At 42.2% G+C, this 20,413-nt stretch overlaps 1 protein-coding gene across 1 annotated transcript in view; it reads right to left on the bottom strand.

The window, feature by feature from the left end:
* MAMDC2 (MAM domain containing 2) overlaps nucleotides 1–20,413 on the bottom strand; it is a 123,772-nt gene that overhangs the window by 56,520 nt on the left and 46,839 nt on the right. Inside the window, 3 exon segments of the mRNA XM_023752336.1 lie at nucleotides 2,978–3,062; nucleotides 4,579–4,601; nucleotides 4,604–4,849. Of these exon segments, the coding sequence (XP_023608104.1) occupies nucleotides 2,978–3,062; nucleotides 4,579–4,601; nucleotides 4,604–4,849 (354 nt within the window).

Genomic DNA, 20,413 nt, shown 5'->3' with positions numbered 1-20,413 from the left:
GAGAGATCCTGTAATGAACTGAGACTGCCATTCATCATTGCCCCTTTGGACTGTGGTTCTTCCACTTACTAACCTTCTTGCATGCAGAGTGACAGGGGAGCAACATTCCCACCTTATTGGGCTGTTGTAAGTGGGACAGCTCCCAGCACAGTGCCACGCTCATGGCTGGGGCTTGGTACAAGCCAGACATTTATATCAGCCATCCTGTTTCAAAGCACTATAGGGCTATGCTCTTGGCTCCAGAAATTTTATTGTCTATTTTTTCTTGCACCTGGTAGCCCAGTTTTCTATTTACTTCTCTCATGATGGTGGACAAAATACCCAGAGCTAAGGGGCATCTTTCCTAATGCTAAAGTCCTGTGCTTTTTTTAATAAACAAGAACCTAGTTAGATGAAATAGGCAGGGCAGGCATATCCTAGGCTCTGTGTCCTTCTAAAGCTACTGAGTAGACAAGAGACACAAGATAAAGAGACCCTTTGCCCCCTTTTAGTGGCATTGACATGTTTGCACTGTTGCCAGTCAACAGACTCCGTTAGTAGGAATGAGAAACTCAAAAGCCAGTGCTTCCATTGACCCTACTAATCATCAATTAAAAATATGAAGTGTGATTGTGCTGGTCACCTCCCATTGGCCCCTTCAGGTCCACACCCTTTTTTGCACTCCATTCTGGCCTCCAGAGGTTGACTTGAATGGCTTGTATCCATGGGCTCCCCTGCCTTCTGGCTTCCTGTTGGATTCAACCAATGGAAGGTAGGAGGAGAATGAGGTTGGAACTGTTTATTTCTCCAGTGCCCTCCTTGCCTGCCAGGCCTCCATGGGTTGGCTGTGTCCTCTACTGGAGGCTCTGCTCTTCTCAAGTAGGTCTCACCACAGAGCTACTGTCTCTGGTTCTGCTACCCCTTCAGATCTAAAGCTGGTAACAGCTCATGAGTCATCATTGTTACTGGTCTTGGATTACCGCACCCTCCCTCGCCCGTTTCCTTTACCCACTCACACTTCTGTAGTTCCTTGCTGACCTTTCCTCAAATTACTCAGGTTGAATATACTGTCTGTTTCCACTTCCTTGCCATGACCTTGACTGATATAGTTATCAATGTGTTTTTACATAAGCAGGCACTGAAAAATTTTAAGATTTTCATTAGCAACGTTTCCACTGCAGCATCTGCTAACCAACACTCAACATTCAGTGCCAAAGACTGACGCAGAGTAAAATAAAAAGCAAAATATTCCTCAATGTGCCAGGCATTTTTCTGAGCACTTTATATGAGTTGACTTATTGAATCCTCAAAACAACCCCATGAGGTAGACACTATTATTAACCTCATTTTCCAGATGAGAAACTGTGAGAAGCAAAGAGAGGGCACAGAAAGAAAGGAGAGGTGAGAGTGTGTGCATAAGTTTAACAAGATCAAAGTATTGGCTCTCCTTTTGTGTTTTAAACAAAGTACAAGCCATCAAGTGACTTGAAGAACGTAAATGAACATTTTTTGAGTGTCCAGCACCAACACAAATCACCTTCATATCCATGATCTCATTGGTCCCCACAATAATCCTGAGAGGAGCATTTTATCCCCATTTTACAGGTGATAAAACAGAGGCTGTGGGGGCTCCGTGCATTGACTGAGCCAGCAGGCGGTGCTCCGCCAGGAGTGTCTGAGGAGCCAGCTGGCTGTCTAAGACCCATGCAGCCACCAGATGAGAGCTACAGGGAGGTCCAAGGAAGGGAGCTTGGGTCTAAACGCACTGTCTTCAGAAAATGGTCACATTCTCAGTCTGTTTTCTTGCATTAGCGTCATCATTGGAAAGTCAAAAGAGAAATAAGATTCAGAGAATTAGCAAAGGCTCTTTTGTGTTCATAATGGGCTTTGAGTTTCCTTTCTCTTCCTCTCCATAGCCAATCAACCTCCAAGTACCGTCAGGGCTGAAAAATCGCTCAAATCTACCGGTTTTCCTATTCCATTGTCAACCCCAGTTTGAGACCCTCATTATGCCTTCCCCTGTAATGTCACAATCACTTTTAGGGGTTTTCCTACCTCTTTTGTATTTTCCTTGCTTCTAACTCAATTTTCCATGTGGCGGCCAGAGTCATCATCTGAAAACCACAGTTGGAGACTCCTCCCCTGCAGACTGAGATTCAGCACCTCCCAACCACGTAATTCATGAATCCAAGCTCCACAGCCTGGATCCAGACTCTTCCATAACAAACTCCCTTAGCGGGCCTGGTTCTCGCTTCAAATGCCCTGCTCTGTTTCCTGCCTTTGCCTGAGCAGGCCCTGGGCTTTCTCCTGCTAGAGTGTTTCTGTCCAGCACCTTTACTTGACTAAGTTCCACTTCTTGAAACCCCAGCACAGATGCATCTCTACTGAATTCAGTCCTCTCAGATTTCCTCTCCTCCCCCTGCACCTCTGCTGCATTGCTTGCCTTTCTCCGGCCATATTTATTGAATGTAGAAATAGCTTTAGGGGCAGGCAAGTAGAAGGTGGGCAACCACAGGACATGGACTATGTCTTCTCTTTACACCATCTCAGAACTGACACGTAAGAGGCATCCAGCCAACCCAGCTCAAGTGGCATCAAAGGGAAAATTGTGATTATAAAGACAGGCAATGGGGTGCAGGAGAGCAACGTGAGAAAAGGAGGTAATATGATGCCTGCTTTTCTGGCAAATGCAACAAAAGCTGAGTTCGCAGCAAACTGGCAATTATTTTCATTAGAATATGTTGAGGTTAAGGCAGCAACTCAGGTTACATTTGCTGCATCTACTTGTCTTCCATTAATCCAGCCAGTCCAGGCAAACTCTAATGAGCCTTCCCATGCTAAAGACAGAGAAACAAAATAGACCATTCTAGTGAACTAGCAAAGAATTTTAACTACTATGCACAATTCAGTGCCTTCAGGATGGATCCAATTCCCTCTGGCAAGAGGGGATTTTAGAAAAGATCCACGTTCTGATACAATGAAAATGAAACCCACTTACCAATACAGTAGCCGGTTGTCATCTTGATTTCAAAGAGTGCAATGCTGGCTGTGTTTCCCAGACCCAGCACACCTTCTATTAAAACCTGCACAACATACGGGGGGAAAGGGAGTTAGACTTCAAAATAGCATGTTCTCTTGGTTCAGTATTTCAGCTATTCGCCGAAAGCTTTCGAACAGCTTTCAGCAATTCAAGGCAAAATGAGATTGCTTGTCTCAGCTAATTGATATTGGATGCCAATTTCATGATGGACTTTATTAAAACTCTGTGTGTGTGTGTGTATGTGTGTGTGTGTGTGTGTGTACATATATACTCAGAACTTTGAGGGGAGCAAGATGTCCAATAAAATCTCAGAGTCAGCTCTCTTCCATTGTTATCCTAAGCCAGTGCTTGCGGTTGCACCAACTGGCTGTGGATGGAAAGGAGAGCTTATGTCTCTAGGGAACTCCATTCTGAGAATGACCAGGAACAGAGGGTAGAGTCTGCAGAGGAAAAAAGACCCTGGAGAAGGAGGTAGGAAGCATAATCTGCTTAGTGATGGGAGATCTCTGCATGAGATGGAGGAGGCTCAAATCAATGAACTTATTGTTTCTCTATTGCTGAGAAACTTGAAAATTTCACACAAAGAACAGATAGAAGCATGACAATTTATGAGGCTGATTTTAAGCACTGTTATAGGTTCACATTTGGTCCTATTTCTGAAAGTATTTGCTTTTACTTAGGTGATTTTAGCCCAATATTTTGCAAATATGTTGGTAGATTTAGGGTCTGATATAGTTAGGAGGATGTTGTGAAATAGGGAACTGAGACCCTCAATACTCCTTCCCTCGACCCTCCTACTGCCTGATGGAGAGGCACCAGCAGACAGAGGGTAGAGGAGAGTATAGTCTTTCAAACCTCTTTGAAGAAGTGGAAGGGATAGGACATTGAAAACGGGATTAGAAATGGAGGGCATTTTCATGAAGCCTCCTTTGCATCCTCCATGACATATTCTCACTAAATAGAACACTTTATGGCCAAGTGACTCAAGATCCCATCCCCCTTCCCTACTTCAATGCACATCCAACTTAATCTTACATTTTCTACTGTCCTTTTCCAAGTTGTTCTGATGGAACAACTTCCATTTTTAAAAAGGAATCACAGCATGTCCTTTAAGTAGTTTTCCTCTTTCAAAGTATTTTCAGTTTTCCTTTTATGATGGTTAATGCTTTGTTTAAAATTTATAGCAAACAAAGCATTAGGGGAAAAAAACATAAACATATACCACACTCAACTTAGCAGAATGAAACAAAATGATAAGAAATGAGAATGTGCTCTTAAAACCCATTAGAAGATAAATTTCCATTGAAGAACTTGGTTTAAGCTCCATTTAGATTCGTGCTGAAGTCCCATTTAAATAGAAAAGAACACTAGAAAGCTCCTTTAAGGAATAAACAAAATATTAATTTCCATTTCTACCATTCTTCTCTGATGCATCTTCTACAAAACATCACATACTAACACAGAAGAAAACTAAGTTCAATGGCGGCAGTTTCAGAAAGACCTCAGAATAGCAGGAAGCCACAGAGAAGCCCTGCACCTTCCTCCTCAATTCCACTTACCTTGAATTTCTGGGAAGTGTTTGCAAATCCAGGCTGGCGATGAGCCAGCTGTCTGAAGGTTCATTAGCTGACCAAAGCAAGCGATCAAAGCTTTCATCTTCAAATCTCACATAGAGGTTCAGCTGGCTGGGATCTGATGGAGACCCTGAAGACGTGGCTATCTGGTAGACCAATCGGAGGCAGCTCCACTCCTCAGCCTGTAAGTCAGAACTTAGCAGCAGGGCTTTATCCCCCTGCTTGGCAAAGGAGGTGTCCACATAAATGTAATGGCCTGGAAGAGAAAGGAACATAGGGAAGGGATCAAGCTTCTGTTGCCAACTCAGGAAAAGACACAACTGTAGACCAGTCTATCTGAGGACAGATACAGCCAACAGGTGCATTTCATTAGCCCCCTGAATGTTGCCTGGTCAGTAGATGTCTGCCTTCTTGTGAAAATTAGGAGGTCCAGCAACACTGTGCCCACTTACACATGGCACGTGACAGCAACAGGCTGGAGCTGAGTGGTGCTGCCTCTTCAGAGCATGGCACATAGGTTCCATTGTGTCATAATTCCGACTACTCCCTATTACCTCCTGACATTTAAGCCAAGTGTCTTTTCCCTGTAATCATCGTATACCAGGCTCACTTCACACACTTCACTTATCTTCCTGGTCCCCATATGCATATGAGTTTGAGAATCCAGGCAAAGGGGCTTCAGAATGAGGAGAACAGCATGAATAAGGAGAATACCCAAGACCATTTTAAACTCAGCCTTCTTCTTCCATAGTTTCCCCTCATTCCTAATGATTCAACTGCATTTAACATGCATCATTTTAGTAGATTGAATTGACTTGGTTCCTTCAGATGTTGGGGCCTGGGCAGAAAAAGTTCGTTGTAACCTATTTTTCATTAGAAATAAGTCTCTCCTTAAGAGTCTCTAGTCCAGTGATGGCGAACCTTTTGAGCTCGGCGTGTCAGCATTTTGAAAAACCCTAACTTAACTCTGGTGCCGTGTCACATATAGAAATTTTTTGATATTTGCAACCATAGTAAAACAAAGACTTATATTTTTGATATTTATTTTATATATTTAAATGCCATTTAACAAAAAAAAATCAACCAAAAAAATGAGTTCGCGTGTCACCTCTGACACACGTGTCATAGGTTCACCATCACTGCTCTAGGCTCTTCCATTACCCAACGTCATAGTTCTGATAACCAAATGAGAAGCACATGCAAAACATGTAGGACAGGGCAAGGAAAGCAGTGGACACTCTGGGACTAGCAATCATTATTTCCTTCTCCTCCATCCCTTCTACCCTTTCCTCACTCCCTCCTTTTTCCTTTTTCCCTGTCTCCTCTTCTCTCCGTCTTCTCCTTTCCTTTTCCTCTTCCTGTTCCTCCCCCTTCACCTTTCCCTTTCCTCTCTGCATCTCACTTCCCACCTCCCCCTATATTCCTAATGTTGACAAGTGGTGCTCTACTAGCTACACCAGGATATCGAACAGCATTTCCATGGGGGCGGGGAGGGGGAGGAAGGATTGGAATCAAGAACCCTAACTTGAACCTTCCAAATCCAACTCTGGTCATCAGCTTCCTATAGCAGTGATCTGATCTGCCTGTGGGTCTCAGGAACCCACTGCCTTTCTGGCCTGCAGACTCCCAAGCTTGCTCAGAAGTTCCCATTCGGTGGCCAGCATCTAAACTGCTGTCATGTGACCATCCATTCCACACCCTTGGGATTCACAACACTGAACTCTTATTACAAAGGCCCTGAAATGTCTCATTGCTTCGTTTGATGTTCTTCAGGTCCCTCCTACAATGCTTGTTGCCCCAGATGCCAATCCCAGCCAGGATCCTTGTCTCTGTGGCAAGTACCGACAGGCCAGCAGCCCCTCAGCTAATGACCATCCTCACAGTTGGGGCACTGTGAGGGCATTGTCTTCAGGGAGCCTCACTTGCCTCTGAAGGGTTTCAAGATCAAGATCAACCTCCAGCTGGCAGTCTTCTTAACATAACAACCACCCACTGGGTGCAAACAGCAACTACTTCTAGATGCCAACCCAGGCACCCTCTGTGGAGAAATTTGGCCCTTGCCCTAATCGTCACCAACACCATTACCTCCTATATACAGTGAACAGTCACTAGGAACCAGGTACAGTTCTATGTCTTCACACGTATTTACTAGCTACGGGGTGTTGATGCCAATCCTTTTTTGAATAATACTGCTTCATTTTAACATGAGGGAATGTAGAAGTGCCATCCTCCTTTCCCACTCCCTACTATGTCCAAAGAAGGGATTCTGAGCAGTCTGGTGGTGGGGTGGGGATGAGGATTAGGGGAGATCTTTGGAGCACCTCAAACCTTTACTGAGTAAATATGGGGTTGGTACATGGGGTATAGGAGAGGTCCTTGGAGGTTCACATCACATGCCAACTTTGCTGCCAACCGAGGCCCACATCCCCAACTTCTCTTATTCTCTTACTCCCTTCTGCCTTTTCCCATTCTAGAAGGGAACAACTCACAGCAGCGGCTTTCAAACTAGAGCCCAGAGTCACTGGACAAACACAGATTGCTGGGCACACTGCTAGAGGGCAGGTTTGTGGTGAGGCTGCATTTCTAACAGATCGCATTTCTGAGAAGGCGATGCAGATGCTGCTGGTCTGGGACCACAATTAGAGAACCATTTTTCTACCACATGCGACAGAGAAACAGGACTCAGGTGTATGTCTAAGAGTGGAATTGTTAGCACATATGGTAACTCTGTATTTACATTTTTGAGGAGCTGCCAAACTGTTTTCTAGACACCTCTTATCTGTCAAAGAAAGAGCAGGCTTCTATTGCAAGTGAAGGAAGGAGGAGACAGTTCTACTGGGAGGCAACGCTCAAGTTAATGTGTGCAGGCTTACAGAGTCCACCTTCTGGTGACTATCGTGAGTTTTCAGTGAATGTCATAAAAAAATCTCTCTTGACATTCTCTCTTACTATATCAGATTTTATTATAAGGATATGCTAATGCTCTCATGTTAAGAACCTTTGAGAGTGAACACTGTATAAAACGTGTTATTTAAAATACCTTGATATTATACAGTAAGAAAGTTAGTGCTATTTATTGAGTGCTCTTGACATCTCAGCCATAAATGTTGACTATTTCCAAATTTTGGGACTTTGCATGTAAATTTCAGGTCTCAAATTCATTTTTAGGTCATGCTGTGTGAATGTGCCTACTGGCTGCATTATGATCCATCCAAAGAGTTATCTACCCAACTGATTTTGCATCTACCGGCAGTATAACACTTTTTCCTAGATAAAATGACTAGCCCAAGTGGTGTGCAGCTCTACTGCTACTGCCAAGCTCAAGACAGATTTTATTAATCACTACATTTCCTTCTCTGCTCAGTCTGGACACAGCCTCAGGATCTCTCTAACACAACTAATCAATCTGAGTTGGCAGTTGAGTTGAAACTCTTTGTTACCCTTGCTTGTAGCTTCAGTGTCAGAGTATATTTTGTGGTCATATTAGAGCTGAATTGAACCAGAAGGAACATGGTATGTTTTAAAGAAGTTTTAGAAAATGAAGAAAGAATGAGAGATATTGATACCAGGGATAGTGCCTTACCTTAGATTGTCACTAATAAAATTGCTATTCTAGAACAAATCAATAACATTTGGGGGGAGTTATTTCAATTAGAGAAATAAACTATCACATGTTCTCATGCATACGTGGAATCTAAGGATCAAAATAAACTGATGAGCAAAATAGATCCAGAGACATAGAAGCATGGAACAGACTGACAAATTTCAGTGGGAAGGGAGGGGGAGTAGGAGTGGGGAGGGGAGAGTGATTAACCAAAGAACTTATATGCATATATGCATAACCCATGCACACAGACAATAATGTAGTGAAGGTGAAAGGGGGATGGAGCAGGGGTGAGGTGGAGGAGACCAATGGGGGTAAAAAGAAGGGTCATTTGTAATACTTTCAACAATAAAGATAAAATTTTTTTTAAAAAGAATCATTTTACCACTGAGTGAGTTAATGAGGTTTTCTTGGTATGTGAAATATTTCATTTATTCCATTCTAATGAGAATGATATCTGGAAGTTAATCTTGGACATAATTTACATACAATAAAATTCACCCTTTTAGTACAACTCAGGTTTCTAGCACAGTCACAAAGTTGTGCAACTATTACCATTATCTATTTCTAGAATCTTTCATCATCCCAAAAGGAAATCCACATCCATTATTAGTCATTCCTTATTTTTCCTTCCCTCTAGCCTCTGGAAACCACGAATGTACTTTCTATCTATATGGATTTATCAATTCTGAAAATTTCATATGAATGGAATCATATAAAACTAGAGGCCCGGTTGGTGCACAGATTTGTGCACCAGTAGGGTCCCTCAGTGTGGCCTGCGAGGATCGGCCGAAACTGGCAGTCCAACTGCCACTCCTGCCTGCTGCTCCCACTCATTCTGGCCCCACTACACCTGATGTGGGCTTGTGCCCAGTCAGTCCCAATTGGGAGAGGCTCACACTGCCGCAGCAGCAGCGGTGCTCATCAGCTGTGAGCTCGGCATCTGGCGCCCATCAGTGAGCTGAGCGGAGCTCCAGCTGTGGGAGTGCACTGACCACCAGGAGGCAGCTCCTGCATTGAGCGTCTGCCCCCTGGTGGTCAGTGCACATCATAGCGACCGGTCAACCAGTCATTCGGTTGTTAGGCTTTTATATATATATATAGATAGATGCACCCTTTTGTGACTGGCTTCTTTCACTTAGCACAAAGCTTCCAAGGTTCATCCTGTTGTAGCATGTATCAGAATTTAATTCTTTTTTTTTTGAGGCTAAATAATATTCCATTTTATGGATATGCCAGATTTTATTTTTATTTATCCACTCATCAGTTGATGGACATTTGGGTTGTTTTCACTTTTTGGCTATTATGAATAATTCCACTATAACCATTTGTGTAAAAGTTTTTATGCAGACATAAGTTTTCATTCTCTTAGGTATATGTCTAAGAGTGGAATTGTTTGATCATACGGTAACTCTGTATTTACATTTTTGAGGAGCTGCTAAACTGTTTTCTAAAGTGGCAACACACTTACATGTCCACTAGTCCATATGTATGAGAGTTCCTATAGCTCTACACATTTAGTAACACTTGTTACTGTCCATCTTTTTTTAATTAGAGCCATCCTAGTAGATGTGAAGTGGCATCTAATTGTGCTTTTGATTGCATTTCTTTAATGACTAATGATGTGTGACATTGTTTCATGTGCTTATTGGCCATTTGTCATGTTCTTTGAAGAAATGTCTAAGTCTATTGCCCATTTTAAAATTGGGTTATTTCTCTTTTTGAGTTATAAAAAATTCTACATATTCTTAACAGATACACGATCTGCAATTATTTTTGTTCCCATTCTGTTGGTTGTCTTGTCACTTTCTTGATGGTGTGTCCTCTAAATTACAGAAGTTTTTAATTTTGATGAAGTCCAATTGTCTATTGGTATAATAGCTAAGAAACCATTATCTAACTTAAGGTCATGACGGTTTATGCCTATGTTTTCTTCTAAGAGTTTTATAGTTTTAGCTCTTACATTTAGGTCTTTGATCTATTTTGAGTTAATTTTTGTCCATTAAATTCTCTTGGTACCCTTGATTAAAATCAATTGAGGATAGATATAAGAGTTTATTTTTGAACTCTCAATTCTATTTTATAGTTCCAGGTCTGTCTTTACATCAGTATCACACATCTTGCTTACCATGGCTTTCTAGTAAGTTTTTAAACTGGAAAATGTGAGCTCTCCCACATCATTGTCTTTTTCAAGACTGTTTACATTATCTGGGTCCTTTTAATTTCCATATGAATTTAAAGATCAGGATGGGAACAGGGTAAGTTAAAATAACACAAAGCTCACTGTTCTTAATGTATTTTTTTTTCTTGAGTAAATGCTCCCAAATGTTGTGAGTTTTTGGTTAATTTCAAGTTCTTAAAAAGCTGATTTTTGACAACTGTTGGCAGTATTTTCATTGCTTTTATGGGGATAGAATTTTCTGAAGTGTTTAATCCACCATTCCTGCTGACACCACTCACTTTCCACATATTTTTAAACTGATAAGAACAGCAAACAATGGTTCAGAGATGGTAAAGCAGACACAAACAAATAAGAAAGGCAAAGAATAGCAGAAATCACACGTGGAATGGGTTGTTCTCTATGACACATCAGCCCAAGGGTCTGGGGAGATTTACTAGGCACAGTGTTGGAGACATGATGACAGGGGGAGGACAGAATCTTCTCCAGATACTGCTGCTTAGGCAATTTGAACTGATTTAAGAGACATTTATTGGAAAAGATAAAATCTAAAGGGTTCAGAAAAGAGCCATAAACTTCCAAACATATTTTTTTAAGTAAGTCGGCAATCAAAACCAATAATTAAACCACCCTGCCCAAAAGGTCAGGCTCCAGGTGCCTCAGGGTCTGAACACGTCTGCTAGTCACATGCAGGCATCAGAAGACAGGAACAGACAAGGCTTTCCTGTTTTAACGAAGGCAGCCATAAAGAAGTGAGTTTTGAGGTCACACTTAATTGCTGGACACATGTGCACAGCTAGAGCTCAATGTATCAATGGCTTTCAGTAGCCAAGGCACAGTGTGCCAGGGCTAAATCCCAGGCCATCACTGTGGCTGTGTGGTCAGGGCGTGACTTCTTGGCATCCCTGCAATTCTATTTGCTAATGAATGTACTGTCCTTCAGGGGTGATGACTGTGTGGGTTCACTGTGTGGGGCAATGGACCCCATTCAGAATCTGCAAAATATAATCATGCAAGCCCTGCTGGAATGGCTGGATTGTTTGAGTGACATCCTATGCACCAAAGTCAGTGGTTAGATTCCCAGTCAGGGCACATGCCCAGGTTACAGGCTCCATCACCAGTAGGGGGCCTGCAAGAGGCATCTGATTGATGTTTCTCTCTCTCATTGATGTTTCTCTCTCTCTCTCTCAACAAAAACATATTTAAAAAACTTTATCATGCATAGGCTCACTGTATGATCAATTTCCTTAGCTGCAAAATAGGAATAATAAAACAATGGTGTCATCCTGTTATATATTCATTCAGTATTTAGGAAGTCACTCAATGTAAAAAACAAACCAACTGAAAACAATCTGACCACCATATATACACACATACATATGAAAAAATTTTCATATAAGTAGCCACTAAATGAAATCTATTTTATATATTTCAACACAAAAAGAAAATTGGCTGTGTTGTACATAGAAATGGTATAAAATATAGAAAATTCTGTGTACTGTACACTGCAAGCATGTCAAACTTGCAGCCCACTGGCCGTGAGTTTGACATGCTTGCTGTACAGTGTGTAATTAGGGGCTTTCAATGGTAATTTTGATGGTATCCTTTTGTGCTGGCTTTAGAAGGTAAAGCTCAAGTGAGATATGACTTCATATACATGGGATTATTGTGAGAACCCAATAAAATGAAGATACATCTATAATAATCTATAATAATAAAAGGGTAATATGCTAATCAGAGAGCGGAACAACCTTCCAGAGCTGAGAGGGCAGAGGCAGCCACGTGAGGTCTGAGCCTCTAGTATATAGATAAATGCTTTGTTACTGTAATGTTAATTGTTTCTCCTCATCAGGCGGAGGAGTTGTCCCAGAGACAGTAAGGAATTTACATTGCCTTCCTCTTTCTCCAATAGGGTTCAGAGCTGTTATCTGCTCAGGTAGCAGATCAGCAGCACATCTTCAATGCTGATGTGAGAACAGTCTTCATTCATTTCACCTTAACTGACCCTGTGGTGTTGAAATCTACACCTTTATCCTCCTTAAGGCCGGGCTCCTCCTGGCTGCCCCTCTTCAGTGGTTCACTTCCTCACAGCTAAGCCCCTGGCTCTCACCCAGGATTAATCATCATCTAAAGTGGAATTCAGCATTTTTATCCTTGGTGTGATTCCAGCTGAAACCTCATAACCCAGGTCTAATAACGATGCCTATGTCTCTCTATTTTGTTTAGCTTTTAGTGCCTCGCATGTCTAAGACAATGACACTGCTTTTGGGGGGGCAGGTCAGCTTCCTTCCCAGGGTGAAGTTCATCCCCTGAACTCAGGTGAGGGTGTTCTCACCAGATTTCCTGAATGCCTCCTGCCTGCCTCTCGGGATTGGGTCCTGCCCGTGAAAGCAGTGCAGTAGAATGGTTAAAAGTGCATGTATTATGTCAGCCAGATGTTGGTTTCAATCCCAGTCACACCATTTACATTTACAAATCATGTCACTTTGGGCAAGTTACTTATACTACCTGAGACTCAGGTTCTTTTTTTTTTTTTTTTAATATATTTTATTGATTTTTTACAGAGAGGAAGGGAGAGAGATAGAGAGTTAGAAACATCGATGAGAGAGAAACATCGATCAGCTGCCTCCTGCACATCCCCAACTGGGGATGTGCCCGCAACCCAGGTACATGCCCTTGACCGGAATCGAACCCGGGACCTTTCAGTCCGCAGGCTACGCTCTATCCACTGAGCCAAACTGGTTAGGGTGAGACTCAGGTTCTTCATTGGTAAGATGGGGATGCTAAATACTCATGCTGCAGAGTTTTAGAAAAGATCAAATAAGAACATGTAAGGAGAGCACTTTGCACAGTGCCCAAGGGCACAGGGTAAGCTCTTAATAAATGTTGGCTCTTATCCAAGTGTTCGAATATAATTCAGTAAAAAGAATCTTTATGGCCGTAGCTGGTTTGGCTTAGGGGATAGAGCCTGCAGACTGAAGGGTCCCGGGTTCGATCTGGTCAAGGACACATGACTGGGTTGTGGGCTCAGTCCCCAGTGGGGGGTGTGCAGGAGGCAGCTGATCAGTGCTTCTCTCTCATCACTGATGTTTCCATCCCTCTCTCCCTCTCCCTTCCTCTCTGAAATAAATAAAAATATATTAAAAACAAAACAAAAATGTTGACTCTTATTTTTCCATCTATCCCAGTGGTTCCCAAACTTATTTGGCCTACCGCCCCCTTTCCAGAAAAAATATTACTCAGCCCCTGGAAATTAATTTTTTTAAAATTTTAATAGCAGTTACTCATCACCCCCAAATGCACCTGTGGCCATCACTGCCCCCCTGGATCGCTGCAGCGCCCACCAGGGGGCGGTAGCGCCCACTTTGGGAATCACTGATCTATCCCATCAACACGCTCTCCCTGATGGTTAGTTAGCCCATCTCATCATCTCAGTCATACTGGACCACCTCAATACCATCTGCTACTTGTACTTGTTGCCCTTTGCCCTGACCTTCTGACACCAACTTCTGCCCCCTGAATAAGAGATCCATTCTCCTCAGTGCCCCCTTTACTGCTGTGGGCACATCTTTCTCTAAGTCCCAGTGCCTTCGAGGCTGTTCCATCCCATTGTCCAACTGTGTTCTCAGCTATGACAGTCATATCTGGGATCAATCATATGATTAAATCAGCCTGCATGATAATGCATGCGAAGCATCTAGCAAATGTTCATAAAGTTTTTTTTGCAAAGAACCAGAGGATGTCTCCATGGAGCTGCATCCTCAATTATGTATAAGCCATCAGCTTATGTTTTGAAGAAATCGTGCTTTCTTTGCACATCAAAGACTTCCCAAAAATTAAAATGTCAAATTTCTAAATATGTGTAGAAATGCAATGGGCATAAATATTCTCAAAAACAGTTGATTGAGTTATTAGAGAATAAATGATGTAGCATTCCTGATGTGCCAAAAATGGTATTAAACATTTGGGACTGATAAGACCTGATTTTATTTTCTCAATCAGTAAGATTCATGATTGTTTATAAATGTGCTGATTACCTCTGGCAGAAGAATATCCTGTTCTGAAATTTCTGTGACATGCATAAAGTATTCTCAACTTCTGTTTGAAGTTTCCAACTTCACTATTATCCTCTGAGTTTATTAATAAATCTCTATATGAATATAATTTTAATCATATGAAAATAAACAAAGACTTTAAGAATTCATCTAAAATCATCTGTTAAGAAGCAAAGATTCAAAGGGAATGAACATTCATTGTGCTGCAGGCACTGGATTTTTGACATGTGTTCTCCCCTCTTAAAACTGACGAATGATCCTATCAGGTGGGGATTACCATGTTACCAGGGAAGAAACAGAGACTCGTGAAGGTTAATTCAGCAATCCAAGGTCACAGCTAGTTAACCAAGGTGTGGTTCCAAGTCCATGCATTTCCCCTGTACCATGCTACTTCCAAATATTTCCTTGTATGTCTCTTAATTTATGGTTTCATAATTGTATTTATCTTCCTATAGCAGGAAAGCAAAGTTTTCTTTCTCCTTATCCTGGTAAGCTGATGGGATACAAGTTCCTATACGAAAGCTCATTCATGTAGGCTGTTCTACAGGTATCTTTCCTGTTGATAACACAGTAACCAGATTAACTTTTCTACCGAATTGCCTCAAATCTGAAAGGTTTTTAAACATATCAAGTTTTCTGACATTAGGGTATGTCTTATAACTGATCTAGAGCAGTACAAGCATCTCTAACCTCCAAAAAGATGTTAATAAATTGTTCGAATCAGTCGATACAGAATAACATGTTTGTACCTGTACTTTGGTTAGTGACAGTGGACAGAGCGCCAACCCCCAGAGTATGCCAAGGGCTCAGAGTATCCCAGGCACTGTCCCTGTAGATACTTCTGGAGAGGGGGGCATTGTGGAGTTGAAGGGTTATGGAGCACTCAGCATGAGGGCAACAGTGGCAGCACACACATCCACGAGTATCAGCATCATGTGCAAGGCACAGCCCAGAGTTTCAGCCCAGTGTCTTCATAAATATTTCCTCATGTGCACTGAGCAGAAGGCACTATGAGTGATCCATTTCTATGCTGGATTTGGACCTCTAGCTGACAAGCAACAGGATGCTTCCTGCTATTCAACATAAACACGCCCACCAGCCTCCCAGTCTCCCTGCTGGATTAGAAAGGGGTCTTCAAGGCACATCTCTTTTCAATAAATGTTTTTGATAAAAATGGCTTATTTTCTTCCTTTTCCTTGCATATGAAGTCCTCAGTAACAAGTTCAAGAAATTTCTCATTCCCATACAATCAAATTGCATGAAAGTCTTGACTTATGGGTAACTTGCCTGGCTAAGGAGATGATGAGATTTAAGAGATAAGCTTAAATCTAAATCTCCCAGAAAACAATGTACTGAGGATGGTTAATTTGCAGTGCTTTATAGTCAAGGCCCGCTTCTGAAATATGTGATGGCAAAATGATCTCTAATGGAGAAGTGCCAGCATTTGTAGTCCTGCCTTTGTCCCCAGTGATAAGAAAGCCCTCCCAGAATGAAACATTCCCTAGTTTAGCAAAGAGGCTCTAGTTTGGAGGAGAATTTCAAAGGCAGCTTTGCTTAAGGAAAAAGGAAAGCCTCCCTCTAAAGAGCAGCATAAAAGGGCCACGTGGGAGCTTCAGTGCCAACCCAGCACACAGGTGGGAACTGATTGTTCGGTTGTCCTTGTATCCATTTATAGGTAAGACATTGCTCCTCTCACCAATGGAGCCAGAGCTTTGCCTGTGACTGGAGAACTTCCATAGAAACATGTCAGGGCTGGAAGGGACCATGATGTTCAATGGCGCCATCCATTCCCCCAAGGGCCCTCCACTGCTCCAGTTTAGAGCGCCATCTTTTGTCAGGATGACTGTAATAGTCTCACAATAGGTCTTCCCGCCTCAGTCTTGCCCCACTCTAATCTGGTCTCCACACTGCACCCAGAGTGTTAGTTCTACCATGACAAACTGATCCTATTACTTCCCGGCCTAAAACACTTGAGGTCCCCACTGAGGGGATCTCCACTGTCCTCAAAATAGAAGGCTCTGGCGTTCTGGCCCTCATTTGTAACCACCACACCCTTTTCACAGTCTAATCAGCAGCCACAGAATTTTAGTTCCTCTAAACTATGGCACCGCACCCTCTCTTGCGTCCAGGCCTTCTCACATGCCATTTCTCTGATCTAGGATACTCTGTCATCTCCTTTTCTTCCTATGTTCCAGCATGACCTCCTGCCTCCATTCCTAGCTCCTCCATGCCTGCACTTCATTAAGGTCTTAGCTTAACAGAGCTACTAAGTACAGTTGTGCAGTGTGAAACCTAGACAGCTGTACACGGTGGTCCTGCTAAGATGCTGCTTTTTCCAGGCAGGATTTGTGAAGTGTTTCTCACTAAGTTTTAAGCATATAAGGGCACAGACTACATCTACCTGCCACCTGGTGGGGTACTCTACATTTTAAAATAAATGAGTAGACTCCTTCCTGATGATAGATTTACCTTCTCCTGGCTATAAAGGATACATGAAAATTCTTTTCCTATAAAGAGTTCTCATTAGTTTTAAATTTCATACAATTAGGAAATATATTTAATGAGAGCTGTAACTCCGCTGGTAACTCACACCACGCTTAGTATTTTCACATATTCTCGCACTGCTAACATGGAAACACAAATCCCTATTATGTCAGAATATACAAGGGACTGTTAAAGTGCCCAATTCTTTGCCTTTCTGGAATGCAGAATTTGTGGGAAGCTTTCAGAAAATGTTTCAGTGTGTGGCATTTCTAGATTAAAGAGAGCTATAGTTTCATCAGCCTCAAATTTTGAGGAGCTCCAAAGTGCAGAGATCAGCAATACATCAAGAAGTGATGAGGTCAGCATTGCTGAGAGGTCTCGAATGCCCCCTAAGTTCCCCCTGACAACAGGGAAATTATTCACATTGCATGCCTAACCCTGCAGAAGTAGTCTTCAGAGATTAAAAAGCCTTAAGCCTGGCAAAAGGCAAACAAAGCCAGGAAGCAACCTCCAGTGTAAATAATCTGCCAACATTTGGATCCAGCACCACAGATATTTGTTCCATAGGAACTAGGAAGTGTGTAGCTCCAAACCCTGCTGGCCCCAGTGGTGGTTTTGGAAGAGAAGTTTACCTTAGCAACTGCCAACAGAACACCAGGGGTGAACCCACCATGAGAGGTCATGGGATATTTGGAAAGGGAGCTTCACCTTATGTGTGTTTCGTGCTGTTGAGTCTCTGACTCCTGGTGGCTCTATGAATGAGTGATGTCCACAATATCCTATCTTCAGCAGCCCTGCTCAGCTCCTGCAGACTCCTGACTATGGCCTCTTGTATGGAGTCCATCCATCTCATATTTGGCCTTCCTCTTTCCTGCCCCTTTCACCTCCCATAGTATTTAACAAAGGAGTATGAAAATAAAAGAAAAGGCTGTATTACCTGGCAGTGTTAGTTTTTTTAAAATCAAAGGTCAGTTCTTAGAACACATTTTCACTACATGACTTGCCAGGTGGGGAAGATCTTCCTTGGAAACTAGAAAGTCCCTCTATCTATATTTATAAAAGGCTAATATGCTAAGTGTCCGACTGTCTGGGTAATGACATCACATAGCAATGCCCGGCTTCCTCTCCCTGGCGACTAGCCTCCTTGCAGTTTCTTCAGCCCAGGAACATGACTTGCTTTATAGCCAGGTGGAAACATTTCACACCGTAACCAAATGTCTTTGAAGCATTTTCCTGTCTCATTTGATCCTCACAGAAGTCCTGGAATAGGTAGGTAGAAGACTCAGTGGAATCCTATTTTCTTTTCATTAGCCAGAAAACGGAGATTTAGAAAGCTTAGAAACTTGACCCAACTGAAAAGAAGTAAGAAATGGTGGACCCTGAAAATGACTTTAGGTTTTCTCATTGCGCAGAATATAGTCAAACACTGCGGCAGTTAAATATTTTACCCTTTGTTCTCCCTGCGTGATCTACAATAATAATGTGCTTTGTGTTGATATTTACTGCTGTGTTGCTGACAATTACCTGAAAGAGAAGTTGGGGTGCTTCACTGGGCTGGAAAAAGTTTAGCTACATCAGAAAGCAGGTCTAATTAAGCAAGTTTATTCTATATCTATAAATGGCTAAGTTGACTCACGCATGTGCAATACATATAAAGCTCTCGCTGGCACCAATCGCATGCGTGTGCTTCCATCTGTCATTGTCGATTATGAATTTGGTTGACATTTCTATTATAGAGAAAGGGCGAATAGCAATATTAAAATACTAGAAGCCCCTTGCACGAAATTCATGCACTGGTAGAGTCCCTAGCGGCTGGCGGCTGGGTACTCCCTTCCTTCCCCTAGCTGGCCCTGCCCCCTGGTTGAACTCCCAGACAACTCCCAGTCGAGGGGATAATTTGCATACTACATTTTTATTATAATAGAATTTCTTTAATTAATTTCCTTTCAATGTGCATGAATTCGTGCACCAGGCCACTAGTTTAAGATAAAAGAAATGTGGAGGGCATAACATCAGGGTATCATGGGTGATTGAATTCACAGTTCAGGCTCCGTGGATGTACCTAGGACAGTGGTCGTCAACTGGTGGTCTGTGCTGACCTAGAAGGAACAAAGTAGTCTTCTTCCATGGAATAGGTGTTCATTTACACAGACATTTTCTTATTTTGACTTACAAGAGACTAACTCTTTAAAGTACCAGTTTCGCTAGTACCACTGCTGAGAGCACAGCTAAAGATTCTTGCTCATGCATTATGCAAGGCAATTTTGTCAGACAAAAAAGAGTGATCCACACTTCAGCTTCATTCAAACCAAAATAAAATAAGAGTGCCTGTGAAAATTTCACCATAGTACAGGTACATAAATTTAAATATATGCTTTTATATGTAAATGGATATACATATTTACTTTTATTTTTACTTTCTCATTTCAAATTCTGCATTTTATGCTCATTATAAAGTATAAAAGCAAGTAGGGGCAAGAATACTCAACTTCTAAAGAAAATACTGCCATTGAGGTACACATTTCATTTTGTTGCCTTAGAGAAGATATAACTTACAATGATGCAAGCATAATAATTAGGAGATGAGTTTACTTTGTTTATTTATTCTTAAAAATATTTTTATTGATTTTTTTAGAGAGAGAGGAAGGGAGAGGAATAGAGAGATAGAAACATCAATGAGAGAGAAACATTGATTGGCTGCCTCCTGTATGTCCCCTACTAGGAATCAAGCCTAAAACCCGGGCATGTACCCTGACCTGGAATCAAACCAGTAACCTCTTGGTTCATGGGTTGATGCTCAAACGCTGAGCCACACCGGCCAGGCTGGAAGATGAGTTTAAATGAAAACAAACTTCATAATATCTGTAAAATGAGGGATCTGATCTAGATTCATGGTTTAAAACATTTTGTTTTTCAAACATAATTGAACACAGAAGTTCATCTATTAACAGAGCAAAGAAGAGTGTCTGTGACTGCCAAGTTCTCTAAATAGTTTTATTCAGCCATTTGTTATCCAGGGCAATTTTGCCTACAAAATCTGTTCTCTCCCAATCAACCTCCTTTACAGGGTCCCCTGAGGCTTGTCCTGTGGACCCGGGGATGGTTTGGAAGCCCCTGACTTAGATGGCCTTGGGGCTCTCCAGTGTGGCAGTCTGTTATGCAAGCCAGAGCCACTCCCTGTCCTGCAAACTCCAAGCTGGACTCCTGCTGCTTCCATGCCTGTTGTACCTAATGAGCTGGGTGCTTGGTCTAGTATATGAACTCACTCTCTACATGTCTGTGTAAGTAACCACAATCACACTGGCTGAGAAGTCCTCATTTGCCAAGTAGTCTTCACTGAGTTCAAGAGACAACATTCTCTACACTCCGGATCCAGAAGTTCTCAATCTTAGGTGTCTCCAAGAATCACCGAAGGAGGCACTCACTGGTCTTCAGTACAGCCTAGACATCGGTCCACATCCTGGGAAACCCCTTCATCCTGGGCACATTGGATTGTTG

The sequence above is a fragment of the Myotis lucifugus genome, unplaced genomic scaffold (genome assembly GCF_000147115.1).
Source record: "Myotis lucifugus unplaced genomic scaffold, Myoluc2.0 scaffold_31, whole genome shotgun sequence".
Classification (NCBI taxonomy): domain Eukaryota; kingdom Metazoa; phylum Chordata; class Mammalia; order Chiroptera; family Vespertilionidae; genus Myotis; species Myotis lucifugus.
Note: the sequence above shows the minus strand (reverse complement) of the source record. Positions and strands in the feature narration are given on the sequence as shown.